Source organism: Amborella trichopoda, chromosome 8 (assembly GCF_054954075.1).
Source record: "Amborella trichopoda isolate Santa Cruz 75 chromosome 8, AtrichopodaSantaCruz75HAP2 v2.0, whole genome shotgun sequence".
In the NCBI taxonomy this organism is placed as follows: domain Eukaryota; kingdom Viridiplantae; phylum Streptophyta; class Magnoliopsida; order Amborellales; family Amborellaceae; genus Amborella; species Amborella trichopoda.
In genome coordinates this window covers 9,550,489-9,572,099 of record NC_142343.1, presented here as the reverse complement: position 1 = coordinate 9,572,099, position 21,611 = coordinate 9,550,489, and the positions used below count along the sequence as shown (strand labels likewise).

The following is a 21,611-nucleotide window of genomic DNA, read 5'->3' as shown; positions in this document are numbered from 1 at the left end:
TAAATGACACGCTCGATAGAGAAATTCCATATCTTTTTGGTTCAATGTGACATGCTTCCAACCACGCACAAAAGAACATCCCCAAATGTGGAAATATTTCAACGAGTACTATTGTTATACTGAAAAATTGGCAATATTCATCGGCCAAATTTCAGCTGATAAGAAACCCTAAGAAAAAGAAAATTTCAACTCAAGAAGACAAGTCTTCTCCCCTTAATACAAGGAGCTTGACAACATAAAATTGGTGTAACCATTTCTTTGGTTAATAACCAATTTCAAGAAGTGTTCGTGTAACAACAAGACAGAAAGAAATCTGCAGATACCTATCGTACAAAAGAATATTATAACATGACCAAGATCTTCTGTGTCCCAGCTGCATCTAACTGCTCATGAAATGTCCAAAATATGCTACATCCGCCTCTCCCTCAAAATGAGAGTAAACGATAATTACTCATGCTTGGCTCTCTGTCTACTGTATACTCAATCCATGTCAGTACATTAAGCTTATTTGGTTAAGGACCTAAGGAAACTCCTTTCAGGCACGAATTTTCCAAATGCCAAGGCCATAACCAGTGCGGATGAGCAAGAGTTCGAAGAGCATGTGCAAGATGCTTGTCATGCGCACTTTTGAACCAGGAATCTCTGACCAGTTGACGGAGATCTCGATCATGGGGATGTTAAGGTATTTGCACAGATACACCAACTCCACATCAAAGCACCACCTGCAGAAGACATCAGAAAACTCATAGGTTGAGTCCAAAAGAAGGGATTGGCCCTCTAAGAGTCCACATTTACAATAATACACTTCAAAAAAAAAGGTCCAAATTTAAGATGGTTAACCTTTTTCATTTGTGATCAGCATAATGCCTAACTAATTTTCTGGTCTTTCTGCTCACACAACACATGCATGCACAATATCTCTCAATCTCTTACACACATTCAACAACGCAACAAACACAAAATATCCAAGGCAGACACCAATGTGATGTAGGACCCAGGGGGCTTGACTTGTAAATCCGTGTATCACGTGTGATGGGCCAAGGAAGAAAGGATTCAGGTAGGTTGGGAGCTATAATTAGCTTAAGATTTCAGAGTTTAAAGGGTTTCTGTTTCCTACAAAGTTTAGGACAATAAGATCCTACATAAATTGAGCTCGACTACATTCAGCAGGCATGGATGATAGGAGGCCTAAAGGGGGTAGAACTAAGGGCAGATCTATGGGAGGGGTTTGGCACAGTTAATGTATCGCATAGGGTTTGAATCAGAGTTGTTCAAGGCAGAAGCAGCTGTAGGAGGGAGACCATTGCTTATTAAGAGTACCCTGATTTGGGATGCCATGAGGCACATGTACAGTAATGAAATTATAAACTAGGGAATTTTTAAAAAATACAATCGCAATAGTTTTTGAAAATATTTAGATGCAAAATTAATTTATTAGACATATTAAATTATAAAAACAATAGTTAAATAATACTAACAATAAATTTACTCAAAAAAAATTTGAGACTAATCACTCATATTCATTTACTTGAGTCCTTTCATACATGAGTCATCCACAATATTATTTTGAAGATGTTTACATTGTAAATAATAATAAAGGATATTATTTCAGTTAAGTTGAGCCCTTTTCTTCACATATTCCCCTTCATTTCAAATTAATGAAACAAAACTAAAGCATGAGGTAGTTTAAGCAACTAAATATATAAATGTAGAGAGAGAAAGACAGAGACGGTGAGAGAACAGTCTCTCTTGTAGGCATTTTAAAAAGATGACAGGTCAGAATCTCATATTCATTGTGACAAATTTTTGACTCACCATTTCCTACATTAAATGCAATTTTGGAAGCATTGGATTCAAAACTTGCTCTTTGTGATTCAGGGTAGATTTAAGAAAATGAATCGGGAGACCTCCCCCCTCAGGGCTTCCTCAAGCTCAATTTCGATGGGCGCTCCCTCAGGAACCCTGGGCCGTTGGGAGTACTAGCAATCCTTAGATATTACCTTGGTGCTACAGTGGCATCCGTCTCCAACTCCATCGGATATGCCAACTCCATGGATGCAGAGGCGGCAGCACTTTTGGAAGGGCTGAAGCTTGTACAACCTCTTAGTCTGCACACCTTACACATAGAGGGAGACTCTAAGAATATTATCGTCTCTTGGGCTTTGGAGCACCCCTCTTCTCCCCCCCTTGGTTCCTTCCTCACTATTTTGACTATATCGACTACCTTTGCAGGGATATGCACGTCTTTTGGAGGCATATCAGGAGGGAAGGAAAACCAGGCAGCAGATGCGATTGCTAAAGAAGGGGCTACCATGGAGGGACCTTAGCAGAAGTTTGGGATGGATGTTTTCCTTTTTGGGTTGCTTCCTTTGTAACCTTCCCAAAGAAATATTTCTGCCTCCTTTCCATTTATTCCTTTTATTTTACTGTGTTGGAGCGTCCAGTATGTGGACTGCCTAACTCGTTGTACTTATTTCCTATAATTTAAGGTTAACATTCTCAAAAAAAAAAAAAAAAGGAATCGGGCTTGGGTCAATTCGATAGTAGCTGGTTTTCATAGCACTAGGTCTCAAGTTCCATTCCTATGTAACTTAGTCAAAAAAAAAAATGTAGACTCAAGAATCGCTTTTCCTTTAAAGCTTTACAGATACATCGATGTGTATAGTTATTGCTTTCTTTTTTCATTGTGTTGCTTCTTTATCTTTAAAATTACACAGAAATGGCTTGGGACAGCACAACCCCAACATGAGATAGCGACCAGACTGTGATTCCCCACATGAAGCACAGGATCGCATTCCTGGAGCAGGATCACCACCCATGTTAGGAGATCCCAATAACTAAGGTTTGAATTTAAGGGCTTCATGGAATTTAGAGGTACTAAAATTTAACAGTCCAGCAACATAGAAGGATGAAAAGAGGACATCTGGAGTGGTTTTAAGATAGAAAAGACTGGGAACTTTAGGGGCAAGATTTCCTAGGGTTTAAACAATCTTTTGGGAAGGTGAAAGTGGGTTTCCTCGGGGTTTTGGACTTTGGTAGGGTAATAGGAGAGAAAAGAAGTGAGAAAGGATGGACGAAGGAAAAAAACCTGGAGTCAAACCTCATGCCACTTAAGGAGATCTAAAATTGTATTAGCACCAACACAACCTGAAACTAGGGTTTGTAGATCAATGCAATGGAAAAGAGGCACCAACAGCTCAGGATGAAATCAAAGACCATCAAAGAAAAGCAAACTTTCTTTTTCAACTCAATGTCTTCCAAGATTGGCCTTGGACCTCCATCTTTTATAGATGTGGAACCTCTCCTCTTAACTGGAAAGCTAAGCAAATTCCTAAATCTTTATAACAATGTTAAAAAAGTCAGCCGCCCAGGCAGCTGGGAGGTTTCACCACACTGCACCGGGATTGGGCGGCCCAGTGCTGGACGGTGACCGTGGGTGGCTGACCAGTCACCCGTGGCCCTTTTGGTGAGGATGAAAATGGGCCTCACCAAAAGAGCAAATAATGTTTTTTCCCCCGCTGAAAAGGGGGCAGGGGGCAACAGTATTCGAGGGGCTTTCGCCCCCACCCCCCCCTGAAAAGGGGGCAGGGGGCAACAGTATTTGAGGGGCTTTCGCCCCCACCCCCCCCTGAAAAGGGGGCAGGGGGCAACAGTATTTGAGGGGCTTTCGCCCCCACCCCCCCTCCCCCCCCCGAAAAAAACCCTAAACAAACCCTCTTGTGCCCCAAAACAACAATCTTTTAGTTCAAAAAACAATTTTTTTTAATGATTAAAACCAAATTTGAAGTTTTCAATTTCTTGTGAAGGCATTCAACCTAAAACTTTTTGGGGATTAAAGATGTTGCAAAATAGAGTTTTTGGCCACCGGAAGTGACTGATTCAAGCCCACTTCAATTGGTTGTCTGAAAGGTAAATAAATTCAATTGTTTATGTTTAGGGTTTTGTATTTATTGTGAGTATTGTGTTATGTTATGTTTTTTAGTCATTTTCATGTGTTTATTTTTGAAGTTTAACATTATATTTATGACGAAACTTCGCAAGTGGTTTTTTTAAGGGTTTGCTATTTTTGTCATTAAAACACATGTTTTTTACTATGTTTGGCTATGTTTCTACTTGATAATACAAATTTGAAAATGTTAATATATTGTTTGCTACATTTGGCTATGTTTCTACTTGATAATGCAAATTGAAAATTTATAATATATTTCTGGCCACTTTATGTATGGCTGTCTATAATTTATAATGCAAAATCAAAAGTTCATAATATATTTTTTGCTATGTCCGAATTTGTTTCTAATTTATAATGCAAAATTGAAAATATTTATGATCTTATTTTATGACCATAATTAACTTGAGTCTTGACTATCAAGTAGGTCAAAAATTCACAATGTCTTCTTCTGGTTCTACTGGGAAAAAAGTTGATCCAGGATGGAAGCATTGGACATGCCCAAATCTATTGGACAAACAAAAGATCCAATGCAATTATTGTAAAAGATCCTATTCATGCGGAATTAATAGATTTAAAAAGCACTTGGCTAGGACAAAGGGGATGTTGCATCTTACACTCAAGTCTCAGTAGAGGTTAGGAATGAGATGTTGGGGCTTTTTGAAGGGCTCAAAAAGAAGAGGGTAAAAGAAAAATGGATGAGGTCAGGAGAATCATAGATCTTTGGGCTCAAAGAGAAGAGGAAGAGTAATATGAAAGCAGAGCTAGGCCAATGATGGAAGTGGAGATTGGGGATAGTAGGCCCTGACAGTAGCCCCTATAGATTCTTTCTTTGCACCTCCCCCCCCCCCCCCCCCCCCCCGGCAAAATAAAAAAAGAAAAACCACAACACAACCAAGGGGGATCCTACAGTTGAGGTCAGGTCTCGAGGAAAGGGCCAAGATAGCTAACTAAAAAATGATAGAAACAAAAGAGTAGATCAATATGCAGCTGGGTGGATTTTTCAAGCATGCATTTCTTATCAATGCCACTACCTTAAAGAGCTTCCAGGCCATGATGGAAGCAATGGGGCATTTTGGGCCTGGATATACGGTCCTAACCCATATGAGCTCAATGAGCATCTACTTTGAAAAAAGGTGAAACTGACCAATGAGCATTTCAAGACTCACAGGGATGCAAGGGGTCAGTTTGGGTTAACATAATGACTGACAGATGGTCTGTCCAGAGGGATAGGAGCATCATGAAGACATGAATTTGATGGTAAACTATCCATTGGATTTGGAGCCAATGTTTTTTAGGTCAATTCGTGCATCTGATAAAGCACATGATTCTAAATCCATTTTGCAATTGGCTAAAAAATGCATAGAGGCAGGGAGCATCATGTTATTCAGGTGGTTTATTGACATGGCTGCCTATACTGTGGCAACTAGTAGGTAGCTTGAGAAAAAGAAGCCTCACATATTTTGGACCCCATGCACGGCACATTGCATCAACCACATGCTTGAGATCATTGACAAGAACGCGTTGGCGGAATTAACTATGACCAAGTGTAGGATGATCACAGGTTTCATCAACAACCACACACATGTCTTGGCTTTGATGAGGCAATTTTTAAAGAATGAGTTAGTGAGACCTAGGGTAACTAGATTTGCCACTTAATTATGTTTGAAGTCTCTTCAAGGTGAAAAAGAGAACTTAAGAAAAATGTTTGTTTCTGATGAGTGGAATGAAATGAAGTGGTTTACTCATCAAATGGGAAGGAAAGTTGTTCATATTGTCGTATCAAGGACCTTTTGGAAGAAAGATGATTGGTCCATTAAAGCCTTTAAGCCACTAGTTAAGGTTTTGAGCCAAGTGGATAGGGGGGAGCCAGCCACCTATGGGCCATATTTATAAGGCTATGGATGCAGCCAAGGAGATTTTTTTATCACAATGAAAAGTTTTATAAGCCCATTTTGGATATTGTAGAAAAGATGTAGGAATCAAAGCTTGAGAGGCCCCTCCTCTAGGCAGGCTACTATCTGAACCCTACTTATTTTTATGATAATCCACAGATTGACACTCAAGTTTCTTTTATGGATGCAATCAATACATGCTTAGTAAGACACGTTCCCAGTGTAGTAGAGCAAGACCCAGTGTCAATAGATCTGGAAAAGTATAAAATGGCAATGGCATCACTTGGCACTAATATTGACATAAGACAAAGGAAATCTCTCAAGGCTGGTAATTTAAATTTAGCTTCTTTATTAAGACAAATTCATTCTACACTTTATTACTTATTTGTTTTGTAAAATATAATATTGTGATGTAGGTACATGGTGGAGCAATTATGAGGAAGTGCTAAGCACTTACAAAGATGGCTATACACATACTGAATCTGAAATGTAGCTCATCTGGATGCAAGTATAATTTTAGTACTTTTGAGATGGTAATTTCTTGTGCTTACCTATTTTATAACTTTTTGAGAAGGTAATTCTATTTAAATTCTAATTTATTAATGCATTATGATTTACGAAACAAATACACACCAAAAAGAAAAATAGACTTGAACAAAAGAGACTGAATGATCATGCATACGTTCAGTACAATAAAAAATTGAAGACTGCTACATGGATCAAGATTCCATTGATCCTATTGTTGTTCAAGAGTTGGATGATACATACGAGTGGCTGATCGATGTCTAATGATGGTGATTTGCTACAAGCTGGACAGGACTTGACATGGAGTCAAGTGAGGCAAGCTATGGAACCCTGTCAGACCCAAGAGGACTAAACGTTCTCAATCTCAAAGGAAGAGGTCTCAATCTCAAAGAAAGGGGTCTCAGTCTCAAAAGAAAGGGTCCAATTCCAAGGACAAAAGATTAAAAAGCGTGAAGGAGGAGGACGAGGAGCCAAAGCTAGAAAACTCAGAAGAGACCGATAATGAAGAACGATATGTTTCAGAAAGGCATCATCGTCATCATTTGATAGAGTGTTGGCAGAAATGACAAAGAGACAACAATGTTGGAAATCATGATGAAACCCAATTGGGCCCTTTTTGAGTTCATGATCATTAAATTTTGAATGTTTGTAACTTTGGAATGTAACACTTTGACCTTTGAAAAAAAGCTTGAAATGCACAAGGAAGTAAATTTTATGTTTATGTGACTTTATTTTGGCATATACAGCTAATGGTCGTAAAATTTTGGCCAAATTCTGCCCACACAGGACCCGCCCACGTCTTGGCAGCCATTTCCATCTTCTAAAACATTTCTTTGTAAATTCTATGTCTTCCAATATTATGGAACTAGGTCACTTATAATTTTAGAAACAAGCACCTGTTGCAAAATTAGGAAGATAACATTTTCGAGAACACTTCTAACAAAAAAGGAAATTGATTTCAACTTGCTAAAACAGATATAAAATTTGTATTTAAAGTTTAAAAGAGCTTTTGGAATGATGGAGGTAGCTTTTCCTTAAAGTTTTGGCAGATTGGTGGAAAAAAAGAGGACGAAATAAAACCTAAACTTGTATAAGGAGTCATACCTTATCCAAATTATGAGACCTAAAATCAAGTTAGCATTAAGACTTACCAACCCAAAACTAAGGGTTCATGGAGTCAACATCATGGAAAAATAAGTAAACTTATTCTCAATTTCTTCTATGAATGGCTTGAGCTTACATTATTATTATAGAGGTGGGAACCTTTTATCAACTCTCAAGCTCACCGATCCATCCTTCATAACTTTAGGAAACTAGCCATATTACAAAATTTGGAAGATAGCACCTTTTGGGATATTTCTAAAAAAAGAGAAATCTAACTTCAACTTACTTCTTAAAAAAGAGAAATCTAACTTCAACTTACTTCTAAAAAAGAGAAATCTAACTTCAATTTACATAAAAGCAAAGTTTTAAACTTTCTCAATTAGTTCTAAAATTTAATCAAAATTTCAATTGCCTTCCCACCAAGATTTGAGGCTTGAAACATCCGAATCATTATTGGTAATAGATACATAAGAGACCTCTGATTTTATTTAAATCATCTCAGACAAATATCATGCTAGGAGCCCTACTAGGTAGTCCCCACCTACGGTTGCACCGTCTAGTCCCAAGCAAATCGGTTCTGCACTTTAGCACCCAAGATGCCACGTAGGTGGTCTAGGCACCTTCCTTCTAATACTCTGAAAACAAACATGTTTTACACTGACCTCTAGGGTTTTAGCTAGTATATGTACTATCCAGAAGCAACAAAGTAAAATTACTACGAATCAAATCCATTAAGTGAAAAAGTAATACTACAGCTGGACTATGCTATGGAGACAAAATACTGCATTCCTTAACTCTGTAACACTGCTCAGCTTGGCTTCCATCTCTATTGTTAGATTAGTCTTTACAGATTATATCATTTATACCTTATCAAAGAATGAAGTACTGGGTCCAAATCACGAACAAAAATCCTAAATATCGAAATGAAAGCTTGGCCAATAAAATACTGTCAAAAAAGCCTCATGGTCGTTAAATGGTTCGGCACAGTTTTGGAAATTTTTCATGACAGGGATGGTCCCTCATTTTGATATTTATTTAGAAGATGTTCAAAATGGAGAAATATATGTTTCTTATTTGGAAATTGGAGGAATCAATATTACTCAATTTGGTTCGCATACAAAAGCCTCATAAAAATAATACCTTCTCAAACGAATATTTGTGAAAAGTTTCTGAGCAGCGGCACGCGTGAACATCTTAAAGCCACACTGAAAGGGCCATAAGAGTACTTGTAAGAATTGAGAGACACTTCAAATAAACTGATTGTCAGAGAATGTTCCCTGAAGATGAATTAGAGCATTATGGCAAGTAACCAAGGAAGTGTTAAGACTAATGAGGTAAGATGAAACCTGGGTATCTCGAATTCCAGGACCCGCTGTCAGCAAAACTACTATGTGAAAACCCTTCATTAGAATATTTCGGTACCATTTCCGCTGACGATATCACATAAAAGTAAATGCCTTAGAAATAAATCCATAAAACTTTAAATTCTTAGGTATATGAAGGACAGATTGAGAATAGTAATTCCATACGGTAGCTAGAGCCTGCTGCTCAAGATGAGCACGAGATCCAAATGTAGCGATTGCAACATCAGAAAATTTTGGGTTCGAATCACTTGGCCTTGCAGCTCTAGAGTGAAGTTCCTTTTCATATGATGAACGTATCTAATAACGGAAAGAGCAAATACAGTAAAAGTGACTCAATATTGTAATTGGACTGCAATAGAATAAAATGCAACTACAATAATCAAATTTAGTAATTATCTGAAAAGGGAAGCATTCAAGGCAAGTAACATGCAAATAACCAGTTAATAACAAACCTCAAGTTCTAGCTTTTCAAGGTCAGTAACTTTGGTGGCTCCATCAGCATCAAGCATCAAAAGCAGCTCACCACGTGAGTGAAGCATTCCCTGTTTTACAATGCTTTCACAAAACAGGAGAGCCCAAATGAATAGTTGTCATATACAACCAGTGAAAAGGAAAATTCATCAAGGTCAATAGAAGACATGCAAAGACGTTTAGCTTTTGAAAGGGTTTGCTAAGATCAAAGCAGAGGGTGAAGTATCTAGCAATGTATATAGATCTATAGCATACACATGTACATGTGCCATATGAGCACTGGGAGATGATCAAGTTGAAATATATGTAGATCAAAACATGCATTTCAAAATAATGGTGATGATTATGTTTTGTGACAAGATGGTTTGAGCTAGTCCATTACTTAAAGTGATGTAAAATGAAGAACGAAGTCAGAAACACTCACTTGTGATATAGCTGCTCCCTTTCCATGATTTTTCCCAAGAAGGATAACCCTTACATTGTCAATTGTGTATTTCCTCGCCCAATCAAATGCAACTTTGGATGTTTTATCAGTACTCCCATCATCAACTATCACCACCTTTACAAAAAAAAACATACCAACATCACACTAACATGAACAAAACTGTAATCATCATCATCATCATCTAATTTCAATCCTTATCCCAATAATTTGGGGTCAACTATACGAATAGAGAAGTATTAGAAACAACAATAGAGAGCTGGCCCTTGAACCCCAAAATCTGATTCTGAATAATTCCCTACCTTTAATGGCATTAAATGAGAGGGCAACAGCAAAACCAACACACAATGGAAAAATCCAAATCACTAGTTTCTTTCAGTTGTAAGCCAAACAAATAAAAAAACTCCGACACTAAACCACAAGAAAACATTTCATGAGAAGATATGGATAGGCATAGATGTTTTTACAGGGAATCCCAGTTGCTGTTATAATTAATACAGCATTTAAGAATGCATGTATACAAAAAAAAAAAACTGATATAATTGAGAATGTCATGGTGGTCAGTGGAACACTATTTGCCAAGGATTTTCACAAGTAAGATGGTATTGAAAATGCCCTCCAAGCCCACAATTTACAAAAGAAAAGAAAAGACCCCTTGAGATCTTTTCTTTCTATTTTACAATTTGCAATGACATCCTCCACCAATAGAGTTAAAGGACCGAACTGTTGGCAAATGAAGCTCAACGAAATGTAGCAAATTAAATTCCAAAAGAAATAGTGCTAAATGGCTCTGTATGAAACAAAGAGTAGTCACCGGATCTGGAGCGAGGTCAAATCCTAGATTGGGATCAGGACAAGGGATCAAGTGATGCACGAGAATCTGTGGGATAGGATCGAGATCCGAACACCATGAGTTCAAGGGAGCGTGGTCCCTATATGAAGGAAGCGCAATCCAAATTTGTTGAGGATCAAATGATAAAGTATGTGGGATCAAGGTCCGTCCAGCTTAAAACGAGGTTCCCCAAGAGCACTGGACTAGGGTACTCTGGCTTGGAAAAGAAATCCATTCAACGATATGATTAATATTTTTTCTAAATTAAAAAACCGAAGTATGATTAAATATAAAGAATCGCATTTGTAAAAGATGCTAACAAAATTTGTTATCATTGGAGCGCATTTCATAAGTGAGTAATGAAACTGAAATCCCAAAATGAGCATTCAATTCCAGTCCTCAGGCATGAAAGATTCTCTAGTGTTTGATGAAAATGTGGTGTCCTTGTTTTCCCTCATTTGCATCCCTTTACTTATATACGATTTGACATGCAACTGGTCAAATGCTCTCTAGATTAAGAGGCAAAAAAGGTCCAGAGGCAAAGAAAGGATCAACATGGAAAGGCCGTTGTAATGGTGGATATGGACAACAACAGGGCATTAGAGACAAAGGTAAATTCTATCGACTTTATAGAAATTCTAGTAAGGGAAATGAGAAGGATTTAGGGTAGGACATGGCGAAGCTTTAGCTCTGCAGCTGCGATCCTTCATCTATGGTCATCTAACGTAATATGGCAATAACTTGTATGTTATGGTCTATTTTCTTGTGACTTACATGTTAAAAATTCAAACATAAGCTTCAAACCCTAGTTTCTGTTCTAGGCATTGTCACTGTTTCTCCACAGGATGATCTATATACTAAAAGCAATGTTCAAAAGGCAGAGGCGGCCGCCTGGGCGGTCAAGGGACTTGACCACCTAGGCGGGCGGTTAGATACCTAGGCAGCCTAATGGGAGTGGTTCGGGTTGAGGTTGGGCCATTTGTTTTGAGTGTGTGTGCGCACGCCTGTGTGAAACCTGGTGTGAAATTCAAAATCCCTTATCCTGGAATGCAGGATCGAGCTTTCAGAGCTGAATCAAAAAAACATCTGAAATTAAAATCCCTTATCCAAGAGTGCAGGATCGAGGGTCTGGAGCTGGAGCGACCACTTCTTTGGGGATCCCCTTAACCATGGGACAAAGTTCAAACATCGAAGAGCCATTACATATTCATCACAATCAATAAATACCAGATGCCGAACCTAATCACTCAACTGCCCAAAAAATAGTATATGAATCAACAAGTGGACCTTGAGATCACCCATTTCGACATTATGTAAAAGCTATGGTACATGTATCCCATGCCATATCCATGCATCATAGAAGAAAAATCAAGTGGTTATCCTGTTAACATTCACGTGCTTTGAGTAAAAGTTGCACAATTCAAAACCATAAGAAGCGCTTCTACCTAAGTTTAAACATTGGGCATAGCTAGAAAGAAGAGACATACTTACATCAGAAAACCATTAATTTCTCAGGATGTGATTTACTTCTCAAAGGATAAAATATTTTTATGCAAGATATAGCTCATCTCTTCCCAACATTCACAGAATAAAAGATACAACTTATCTTTTCTCTTCCTAACCACCTCTTCTTTTGCTTTCCTTTCTGTTCAGTCATCATATCGTCTTGTTCCCTTGCCTCTGTGTTGTATATCTCTTTGTTCGATGCGAATAGATGTACAACTCCCTTCTTGAGGAGTTGTTGATTACCGAGAGAGAGAGAGGTCCATAGCATGATTCTCTAGAACTTTTCTGTTACAAATTTGAATTATGCTAGATTAGCATCTGAACCACACTGGGAAAATGGGTCATGCTTTCTTCAGTGCCCATCCAGGGTTTTCTATAAACTAGGGCTGAGAACATTGGTTTCTGAATTAAAAACCAAAACTGCTTAATAAATCCTAGAATGGCTACAAATTAATCCGTGAAGGTGCCTTTTACTGAATCTCAACTGCATTATGCAAACAACAGCATTACCACTCTAAAAATGCAACTGGCTTTCATAAATCCTAGAATAGCTTTTTCCTTCTTTTAAAAATTGTACATGGCTGCACACAAAAGAAATATAAAGAATTAAAGATCACCCATCCCAACTATCAAAGGCTTCATCCACCCCCATTAATATTCACGAAAAAGGCAGAAAGTAATTGAAGTAATTCAAAGGCTCAGATGACAACACCCATTTGGATAGCTGTGAATCAATCTCCAAACTGCCATCTTGTTCCATAAAAATCATGCTTCACCCCTGCTAAGAGTGGAGCACATTACTTGTGCAAGTCATCCAAGTATGTATTAGTTCATCTCTGGAATTTGCTGGTCATGAAATATATCCCACTCTCGCTTTCCCAAGATTCTTTGTTTCTCGCCCAAACATCGTGCTTTTCATGTGCCTTACATTGTTGTTTTCGTGGTACAACACTTCATACAGCCCTGCAAAAGTCCTATTTGCTGATCTGAACTCTCCGACATTAAATGGCACATTTTCTTTGAAATCTCAATCCAGCTTGACATCAGGAGAACCTTTGCTTTAGAGACAAGTGTGCTTCTTTCATTAAGTAAAAGTGAATAAAAAACTAAGAAACAAAAACCATAAAGAACAATGAGTTGATGTGAGGGAGGATCTTACTAGAGAGTTGAGACAAATGGAATCACCAAATGCATGAGTAATAGAGTTGTAGCACATTAGATAAGAACATGCAGGAAGACCCTCAGAAACCATAGTTTAAAATCCTGAACTTGGACTTAAAATTCGGATTGTTAGTCACTGAGTCCGTTTGTAGAACATGTAGGGAGACAGCCAGTGGCAGGAAGATGTCAAGCACATCTGCAGAAACCCTCAGAAAACATAGTTGAAAATCCTCGACTTGGACTTAAAACTCGGATTATTAGTCAATGAGTCGGTTTGACCATAGACCTAGTATGTCACCCAATGCATCAAACAACTGATTTTCATAATTTTTACAAGAATATTTTATTCGATGATTATAAATAGGACGAGTATAAAAATTAGATCATTAAGATGAATTAGTAACTGACAATCATATAGCCAATTCATGACAACCTCCTTTCTGACAAACTGATAACAATTAAGACAAATAAAAGAAATAAAGCAAGTAATAATAACAACATGGTTTCACTAGATTTATAGGTTTACGAAACAAATGCTTATCAAAAAGATAGAGAGTCAACACATCTTTCTTTTTTTGTGATTTGTAACAGAGTAAACATGCCTTATATGCTAACCTCCCTTTAACTTTGCCAGATTGCTTTAAATAAGCTTAACTGTACTTACCAAAAGACTTGGTAAAAATTGAGGTCAATTTGGGATAAAAAAACACTCAGTTGAACTCACACAGTTTGACTTCCACACGTCTAAATGAGATGGACAGCAAAATATAAAGTATCCGGTGTGGATGTTACCCTTTGAATGATTATCGCACTTTGGTGAAGCACCCTTTAGCATAATCTTTCATCACCCTTTTATCCCTCCTAAAACCCCAAAATAAAGCAGATTTGAAGGGATTTCTTTTTTAAATAATCTTATCCAAGGTCAGGGTTTCAAAAAATGCTAGACGACCCGTAGGCGGTTGGCCTGGTGCCCAGCGGCTAAGCGGGTGCCTGGAACCTTGGGCCCTGTTTTACTTTAGAGTGGGAAATGTGCACCCTGGGCGCAGCATGCCCTCTCTTACTGACATGCATTCTCTGTTCTCATTTTACAATGGGGCTGTGTTTTGTATTCTCATATTAGTATAGTTGAACTCACACAGTTTGACTTCCACAAATTTAAATGAAATGGACAGCAAAATATAAAGTATCCGGTGTGGATGTCACCCTTTGAATGATTATTGCGCTTTGGTGAGGCACCCTTTGGTATAATTTTTCAAATTTTGACCCCTCTATCCCTCCTAAAACCCCAAATGATGAAAATTTGAAGGGATTTCTTTTTCAAAGAATCTTGTCCAAAGTCGAGGTTTCAAAAAAAACACTAGGCAACCCGTAGGCAGCTGGCCTAGGTGCCAAGCAGACAGCGCCTAGGCAGGCGCTCTGTTTTACTTTAGAGTGAGAAATGCGCCTTGGGCACGTACGCCCTCTCTTGTTGACATGTATTCTCTGTTCTCATTGTACTATGGAGATGTTCCATCAAAATAAATTGGGATTCCTATGATATGAAAACATCGGCTTATTTTCTGAGTTATCGGGATCAATCTAACATTAGATTGCATCACTTAAGCCAGGTTTAAAAATTGGAAATAGGGGAACAACTGGAAGTGGTTATTTCTATTTCACTGGTGTGAATTGACATTAGCAAAAATAAAAATAAAAAAATAAAAGAAAAAGGAGAAGCTTGAGAAAATATCTGAAAAAACACAAAAATATGCAACAATAAAAATATTCTTAAAGGAAGTTTTTTTGCTTTATTGAAAAATGACAGTTTTTTCACAATAACAATCACTGAAGAATGACAGTTTCTTCAAAACAAAGGTGCAGGCCCTGGGCATTGGGCACCTAGGGAGGGCTGCCAAGGCCTGGGCATGTGCCATTGTGTCACGCGGACCTTTTTTGAAACAATGTCCAAGGTAATGGAAAAACATATCAAACTTTTTCAATTCATTTCCAATGTTTCTTCTAAACTGCCTATAAAAAGTATGTATGTTTATCATAATCTTCTTGCAGCCAAACAAACAACCAGATCTACACAGTTTAGGTTTCATTTTTGCTCATGTCACAGGAAAATGAAATGAAGACCAACTTTTAGATAGCAAAAACAAGCCACTCCCAATGGGATGTAGTGGACTTTGTCCTATTCATACTGTCGGATTGCCTTAGGAGGATAGCTACAATATCCGACCCTTGGGAGCATAGTATGCCATCCCTAATTAGGTATTGATGAGCTATCTTCAAAAGACTACAATGTTTAGCATCTAAAGGTGCTTTGTGCAATGTTTTGGGCCCTTGAGGCAGTAAAATATTGTTATTGAAGTTAATTTGAACAAAGCAATAAGTCAGTAAATGTGTGCTTATAGGCAAGTTCAAGGGTATCTACTATGGTTGTGAGCAAGTCACTTACAAAGGCTCATGATGACTATTGAATTGGACAAAGTATGTCACAACAGCAAGTCCAAAGGAGGTGGCGATGAGCAGTACTCCTGATTGGAAAGATCGCAATCATAATTGGGTGGGGGATTGTTGGATTTTGAAGCCTTTATTTGCATTCTCACATTTTTAACAAATGCAGGTATTCATAGAAACTCAACCATAGGAAAATTTGTATGCACAGCATAACCATATGATCAAAATTCCACGAAAATCCAAATGCAAAATGACAAAGCACACCTCATAAGTAAAAGACTTGTCTGCTGCTGCACGTTGTTGAAGATAACTACAAAGATGGACAACAAACTCAAAGGTAAATGAAATTGCATCATAATGTCTTTATCTAAACAACAGTTTTTCTATGAAAATGACTTGTTGATGAATGAAAGTCATCAAAAGTCAAAAGCATGGCCAAGAAAAGGAAAGAAGAAAGATTCAACTTCGAAAGACAATAAAATCAAATGAGACAAAGTAGAAAGATCCAAGTGAAAAACTAAACAGATAATATATATGATTAGAGACCACACAACAAACAAAAGTAAACAATACTCTAAGACACCACGATACGTGACATGCTTAGTAAACCTGTATCATAAGATACAAGACAAATACTGCTAGCAGATACTCTTAGGACATTTACGAATTTAGCATGTTATATCTAAAATATTTGGTTGTCAGTAACCATGATTTTATCAAAAAAAATATATCACAAAAGAAAACAAGCAAGAAAAGTCAAGGAGACAATGAAGCAACATAATTGTTCTGGCGGTTACCAACAGGCTAACACCTTTCACCCACCTAAGAGCAAGGGTATCTGGAACTACATTTGCACCCGTCAGAAAATGGAACAGACAGAACTCAACACACCAATGTCAAAAATCTCCTCAAAGATCATATTTAATTACCATGGGCAGCCCAAGTTATTTCTTCGTGCCCACCTAATGACATTGAGACAATCACCTCCAAGAATAATAGGTCCGTCCCCTAATTCAAAGAAAAGTTCAAGAACCCTAAATAAACCCCATACTTCCAAAATGACAAATTACAAATATATAAGGGCAATTGAATGGAAGCAGTGTCTTCCTCTCTGCATCCCTAAAGAGATGATGAAAGCCTTAGGTCCCAAAATATCATGTCAGCATCTGTCAATATTAAGCTTTAAAGAACCTATCGGGGGCCTAGACCAACCCTGGCTCATCCAGAACTGGCAATAGAAAAAATGCCAACAGCTTCAAGTTACTTAGAAGCCTAAAGAAACTCCAAAATCAAGTTTTTCAGTCTCAATACTACAAATGGTTCACAAATCATCTTGTGGAGACACTTCCCCAAACCCCCTGCCCAAAAAAAAAAACCCTTTTCTCTTTCTCTCCTCCCCTCTCTCTCACCCTAAAGATGCCTTAATTTCTTCTTTCCAGATGCTGAAACTGGTGTCACCCATGACATTACAAAGACGTCCAACATGAGAGACAAAAGGTCCCACTGATTTGGCTTCCTAATGGCACATGATGCACACAACGCAGTTGCTTGCTTATAAACAACAAACCCAAGGATTAGTCATCTATATAACTCTCCCCTGGAGGTGATCCAGAACAAAGTATGTTCAATTACCCTGAGTGCGCTAACACATCCCAAACCATCCAATAAGGGGGATGACTACCTACATTGAGCACAAGTGCCCCATAAGGAAACCTTGTGGAGAATAATTTGCAACTCTCTGGAGTCAATGAAACATAATTGTCCTTTAATACAACCAACAAACCCAGAAACTCTTCCAGCCAAGTTTCTATAGCTGCTACAATCCTCAGAAAGCCTAGGAATCTAAGCCCCAAAGGTCTATCACCACACCAAACAAAGTGTAGAAAATAAAAACGTGATCCATCACCTATTGAAAACTTCATAAGAGAATTAAACTTCCATTCCACCACATAAGCAACCTCCCATGTCAAGGACACCCTGGTTGATGTCATTAAATATTTGGCACCCCACCCAAATGTCAAATGCTCCACAATTACCTCTTTTCACATCCTTCAACAGCCCACTACAATCTCCATTATCACTTCATTAAATAATGCTTTATTTACTAAGGCTGCTTATTCCTATACACTCTCTCTCTTAACCAACTAAACCTCCTCCCATTGAAAAGATGGAATTTGTGCCCTACACCATTTCCTCCCTCCGAAGAAATTCCAATTAGACATTCCAACATCCTAGCTACACACGTTGGCATCTGAACAAGAGATATATGATGGCATAGGACAAATGTACTTTCCATCCTCTTTATAACTAGATCCCAAAGGCTTTTCTTCGGCCCAAGAAACCAACCAAGGTTCTATTATAGAGACCAGTTTTAAGCACCAGTTCGTAGCAAATAGAAACTTAAAAACGAACCAGAAACGATCCATTTTTTTCTTTGTTGGAAATAAAGAATACGAGGGTATCATCAGCAATCAAAAACTTAGAAATCTTGAACCTCCCTTCCAAGCGGACAACAATCAACTCCGAGACTCATGAGTAATCAGACTATTAAAGACCTCCAACGACAATGTGAAAGGAAATGGTGACAGCAAATCCTCAAAGTATCCAAAATATTCAAGAATAGGGCGTCCTATATGCATATTAGACTACAGCGGAAATATAGCACATTTTAAATTATATATTTTAAACATATCAAATGACATTTGTTAAACATAATACTAATCTACTCTTAATATAATAAGGAGATAATCTATTTAACCTATGAAAAACATAATGAATGCCATCTATTTATCTATCAATCCACTTGGAAGCACACACACAGAAAGATACACCATGATTTACATAAAACGTAGACAGGGGGTGAGATCATGATCGGGAGCAGCGGGGATCATGAAAAGCTAAATGATCCCTTTCGTTGGGAGCATTGTTTGTACAATGCATATGTTAGGGATGGAGATCTCAACCTTTTGAAAACCTCGATCCTGACCTTTTCGGATCTTGATCTCAACCTTTTGGGGTCTTTCACCCAACCTTAAAGAGTATATATAATCCAGGGCCATATATACTCATTTACAGTAGGGATCTCTTTATTTATAGCCAACAAGCATTACAATGATATTAAAAGTACAGTTGCATTGCTAGCTGGCTATACAGTTTGGTCGTTGTCTTGATCTTAAGGTGGTGATTAAGATCTCTCACAGAGAGATCAAGATCCTAAAATTTAAAAATCAAAATCCCTTTCACGGAGCACCAGAGTGAGTTTTCGAAACGCGAATGCCTAAAAACGAGAATGCCAACTAGGTTGGGAGGCCCCAGCAACTATGTTCTATCTACTTATCATCTAGTTACCTATCTATCCATCCACCTGTCTCTTTATCTGTATTAGCCCATCTCCTCTAATTTCCCCCAAATATCTTACAGTAAAAGAACGAGTAAGTTCAGATATTGCAGGTCACTCTCTCCTCACAATCCCTTTCAATCTCTATCTCTAACTCATTCAATAAATCGATCTTAACGCCAATGATTTACCATATTCTCCATCAAAAGTATAGTAATAGTAAGTCTTCTATCTAAGTCTTTCCTAAACACACCCCCTTCCCCCTCCTCCTCCTCCTCCTTCTCCTCCTCCTCCTCCTCCTCTCTAGGAGAATGAACAAGTTTAAAAATTTATTCGAATTAAAAAAAATTAAGTATGATTGAATTAAATACAAAATAAATAGCTAACAAATGGTTATAAAAGTAATCCTCAGAAATTAAATAAAAAATTTTAAATTTATGAATTACTATTCATTTAAGTTGAATATTAAAAAATCCATCTAATTACTCAACTGGAGCATCATGTGTCACGCATTATATTAATCAGTTTCTCCACTATGAATAAAACATTTGTATATAAGATGCTCGTAGTCAGTATCCACAGTAGTTGCCATTACCCAGGCATCTTAAATTGAAATGCATAAAGAATTTATTTGGCTTAACATATACTATAGAATAATAATTAGATGAAGAAATTCAAGTTAAAGCAATCCAATTTTGGAAATGGTTCATTGTGACTGATAAAAGGTGAGGAGAAATCATATAGTAGTTGACAGTTGTCACTAAAAAATACAGCCAACTATCCTAAAAGAAGGGGAACTCTAAATGGACTCCAGGGAAGGAATCAGTACATCTGAGACACATAAAAAGGGAATGATATGTTTCTTTCTGCACTCCAGCCGCCGCATAGAAGGAGAATGTATGCATCAATGTATGTTGGTCTCCACGAACTGTGTCATTGCATCCAGATGCAGGTAAGCATAGACAGTCATGGAGCATTTTGACTAAAATATGTGAACATTTTAACTAAAATATGTGAATACCAGAACAACCAACCTCATGGTCTCATCAAGAGCTAAAGGAAGTCTATGTTCTTCATTGAATGCAGGGATGATTAATGATATATACTTCTCGGCAGGATCAAATACTGAAGGAAAAGCAACCTGGGAGCAAAGCAAGTCAACATGGTCAATACTAATAAGCACTACTAACCATCACTACTGCAGAAACACAATTTGGTACACAATTATAGTTTCATGCTTGAAATGAGCTGTAGTGGACAGTAATTGCACTTGATCAGAATGGCCTAGAATATATAGTAACTCGTCCAGGTGATAAATGGCGTTCAATGCATAGATAGCAATCATAGCATGAAAAAGAAAACAAGAAAATAAAGACCTTGCCCCTCAGATTGAATTATTAGACCAGTTAAAATTTTTATTGCATAATCAATTCTTTGTGCAGACAATATTTGATTCTTGAGTAAGATCATCCTGTCACACCATGTTACATTATATGCTAAATAAAACTCATAAAAACCATACCTTTCTCAAAGAGTTGGGATCCTCAAAATATGCAGCAGATACATCGAAGCTGGAAAAAAACCATTGCTAAAATGCTTCAACTAATGATTATTCAGCATATAATTATAGTTCATACAATATACTACTCGAAATCAGGGTTCTGTATATATAGAGAAACAGGACGGTAATGTAATTTTTCCTTTTCTCCACCATTCATAACTAAGCTTCTACTTAAAAAAAAAAAAAAAATTAGAGTCACAGGAAAAGACAAACTGAATTTTGATTTTACAAATAAACAAAGCCTACTAAACAACATAATAAGGTTCCAATTAAAAATAGGGTTTACTATGAAGTTAGTGTTTAACTTACCAGTGATCAGATCCCATCCTTCGAACAACTTCAAAGAAGTACACCAAGAAAAATACAACCATTAAAACCTGTAAAATGTAAAATCAGAAACCAAAACGAGTCACAAGAGAAAATGGATAAGAAATTCATAGAGTTCATAGTGTCAGAAACAAAGCCAAGTAAAAATGAAGAAAGAAATACCAGAAACTAGGTTCATTGTTTGAGGAAAGAGTAAAGAAAGTTAGAGAAGATGAAGATTAAAAGTTGAATTTGGGTTAGGGATTATACCACAGAGGAAAATAAGAGGAAAATCCATGAATTGGAGGTTAGCCATGTCTCTCCCATGTCCCCGCAAATGAGAGTTACGGAACTTAAGGAAAACGAGTGAGCTTTTGTACTAAGAAAGCAAATTACGTGATTGCCCAGTACGCTTTCCGAAATTTCAGCATGCCCTCAATTGTTCAATTTCCGGAACTTACCACTGGGATATGGACCAAGCATACCGTTCACGAAATTTGATTGGACGATTTAGATTCCTCCGAGTTCAAACGGGAACTAGGCTTGTGAATGGGTTGGATCGGTTCCGGATTCACTGAGATCAGGATTTAGGTCTGAAAAGTATACATTGGAATCGAATCTATATCCGATTGGATCTAGAATATCCCGTTTCGAAATATATATATGGGATCTGGATCAAAAACCAAACCCAATCAGATCAAAAATATACTTTATATATT

The 21,611-nt window shown here is 37.5% G+C and overlaps 1 protein-coding gene and 1 long non-coding RNA gene across 9 annotated transcripts; both read right to left on the bottom strand.

Moving 5' to 3' along the window:
* Positions 1-78: 78 nt before the first annotated feature.
* LOC18436078 (Nucleotide-diphospho-sugar transferases superfamily protein) lies at positions 79-21,264 on the bottom strand. Of its 8 annotated transcripts, none has more exons than XM_020668334.2 (12): positions 21,163-21,264; positions 20,896-20,963; positions 20,548-20,596; positions 20,060-20,166; positions 19,855-19,953; positions 15,953-15,998; positions 9,730-9,864; positions 9,287-9,376; positions 9,000-9,131; positions 8,817-8,900; positions 8,611-8,675; positions 79-722 (listed from the first exon to the last, which is right to left on the bottom strand). In XM_020668334.2, the coding sequence occupies exons 1-12, from the start codon at positions 21,217-21,219 to the stop codon at positions 536-538; spliced, it is 1,119 nt and encodes a 372-aa protein (XP_020523993.1). In that variant the 5' UTR covers positions 21,220-21,264; the 3' UTR covers positions 79-535. The 8 variants fall into 8 exon arrangements, with proteins under 8 accessions (XP_020523993.1, XP_088730476.1, XP_088730471.1 ...); XM_088874350.1 differs by having other exon boundaries at positions 9,287-9,389; positions 20,548-20,613; positions 21,163-21,218; XM_088874345.1 differs by having other exon boundaries at positions 20,548-20,613; positions 21,163-21,218.
* On the bottom strand, positions 12,222-13,532 carry LOC148780774 (uncharacterized). The gene is made up of 4 exons (XR_016061159.1): positions 13,245-13,532; positions 12,798-13,143; positions 12,596-12,666; positions 12,222-12,370 (listed from the first exon to the last, which is right to left on the bottom strand). It is a non-coding gene; the product is annotated as an uncharacterized LOC148780774 (long non-coding RNA).
* Positions 21,265-21,611: the final 347 nt, after the last annotated feature.

What these genes read in the sequence shown, in the direction of transcription:
- LOC18436078 (XM_020668334.2), bottom strand. Translation starts at nt 21,219, where the DNA reads ATGGGAGAGACATGGCTAACCTCCAATTCATGGATTTTCCTCTTATTT. An exon ending in GCTCTTGATGAGACCATGAG is followed by an intron (nt 19,954 to 20,059) that starts GTTGGTTGTTCT and finishes GCAATGACACAG; the next exon opens with TTCGTGGAGACCAACATACA. An exon ending in CTGGAATTCGAGATACCCAG is followed by an intron (nt 8,676 to 8,816) that starts GTTTCATCTTAC and finishes TGGCCCTTTCAG; the next exon opens with TGTGGCTTTAAGATGTTCAC.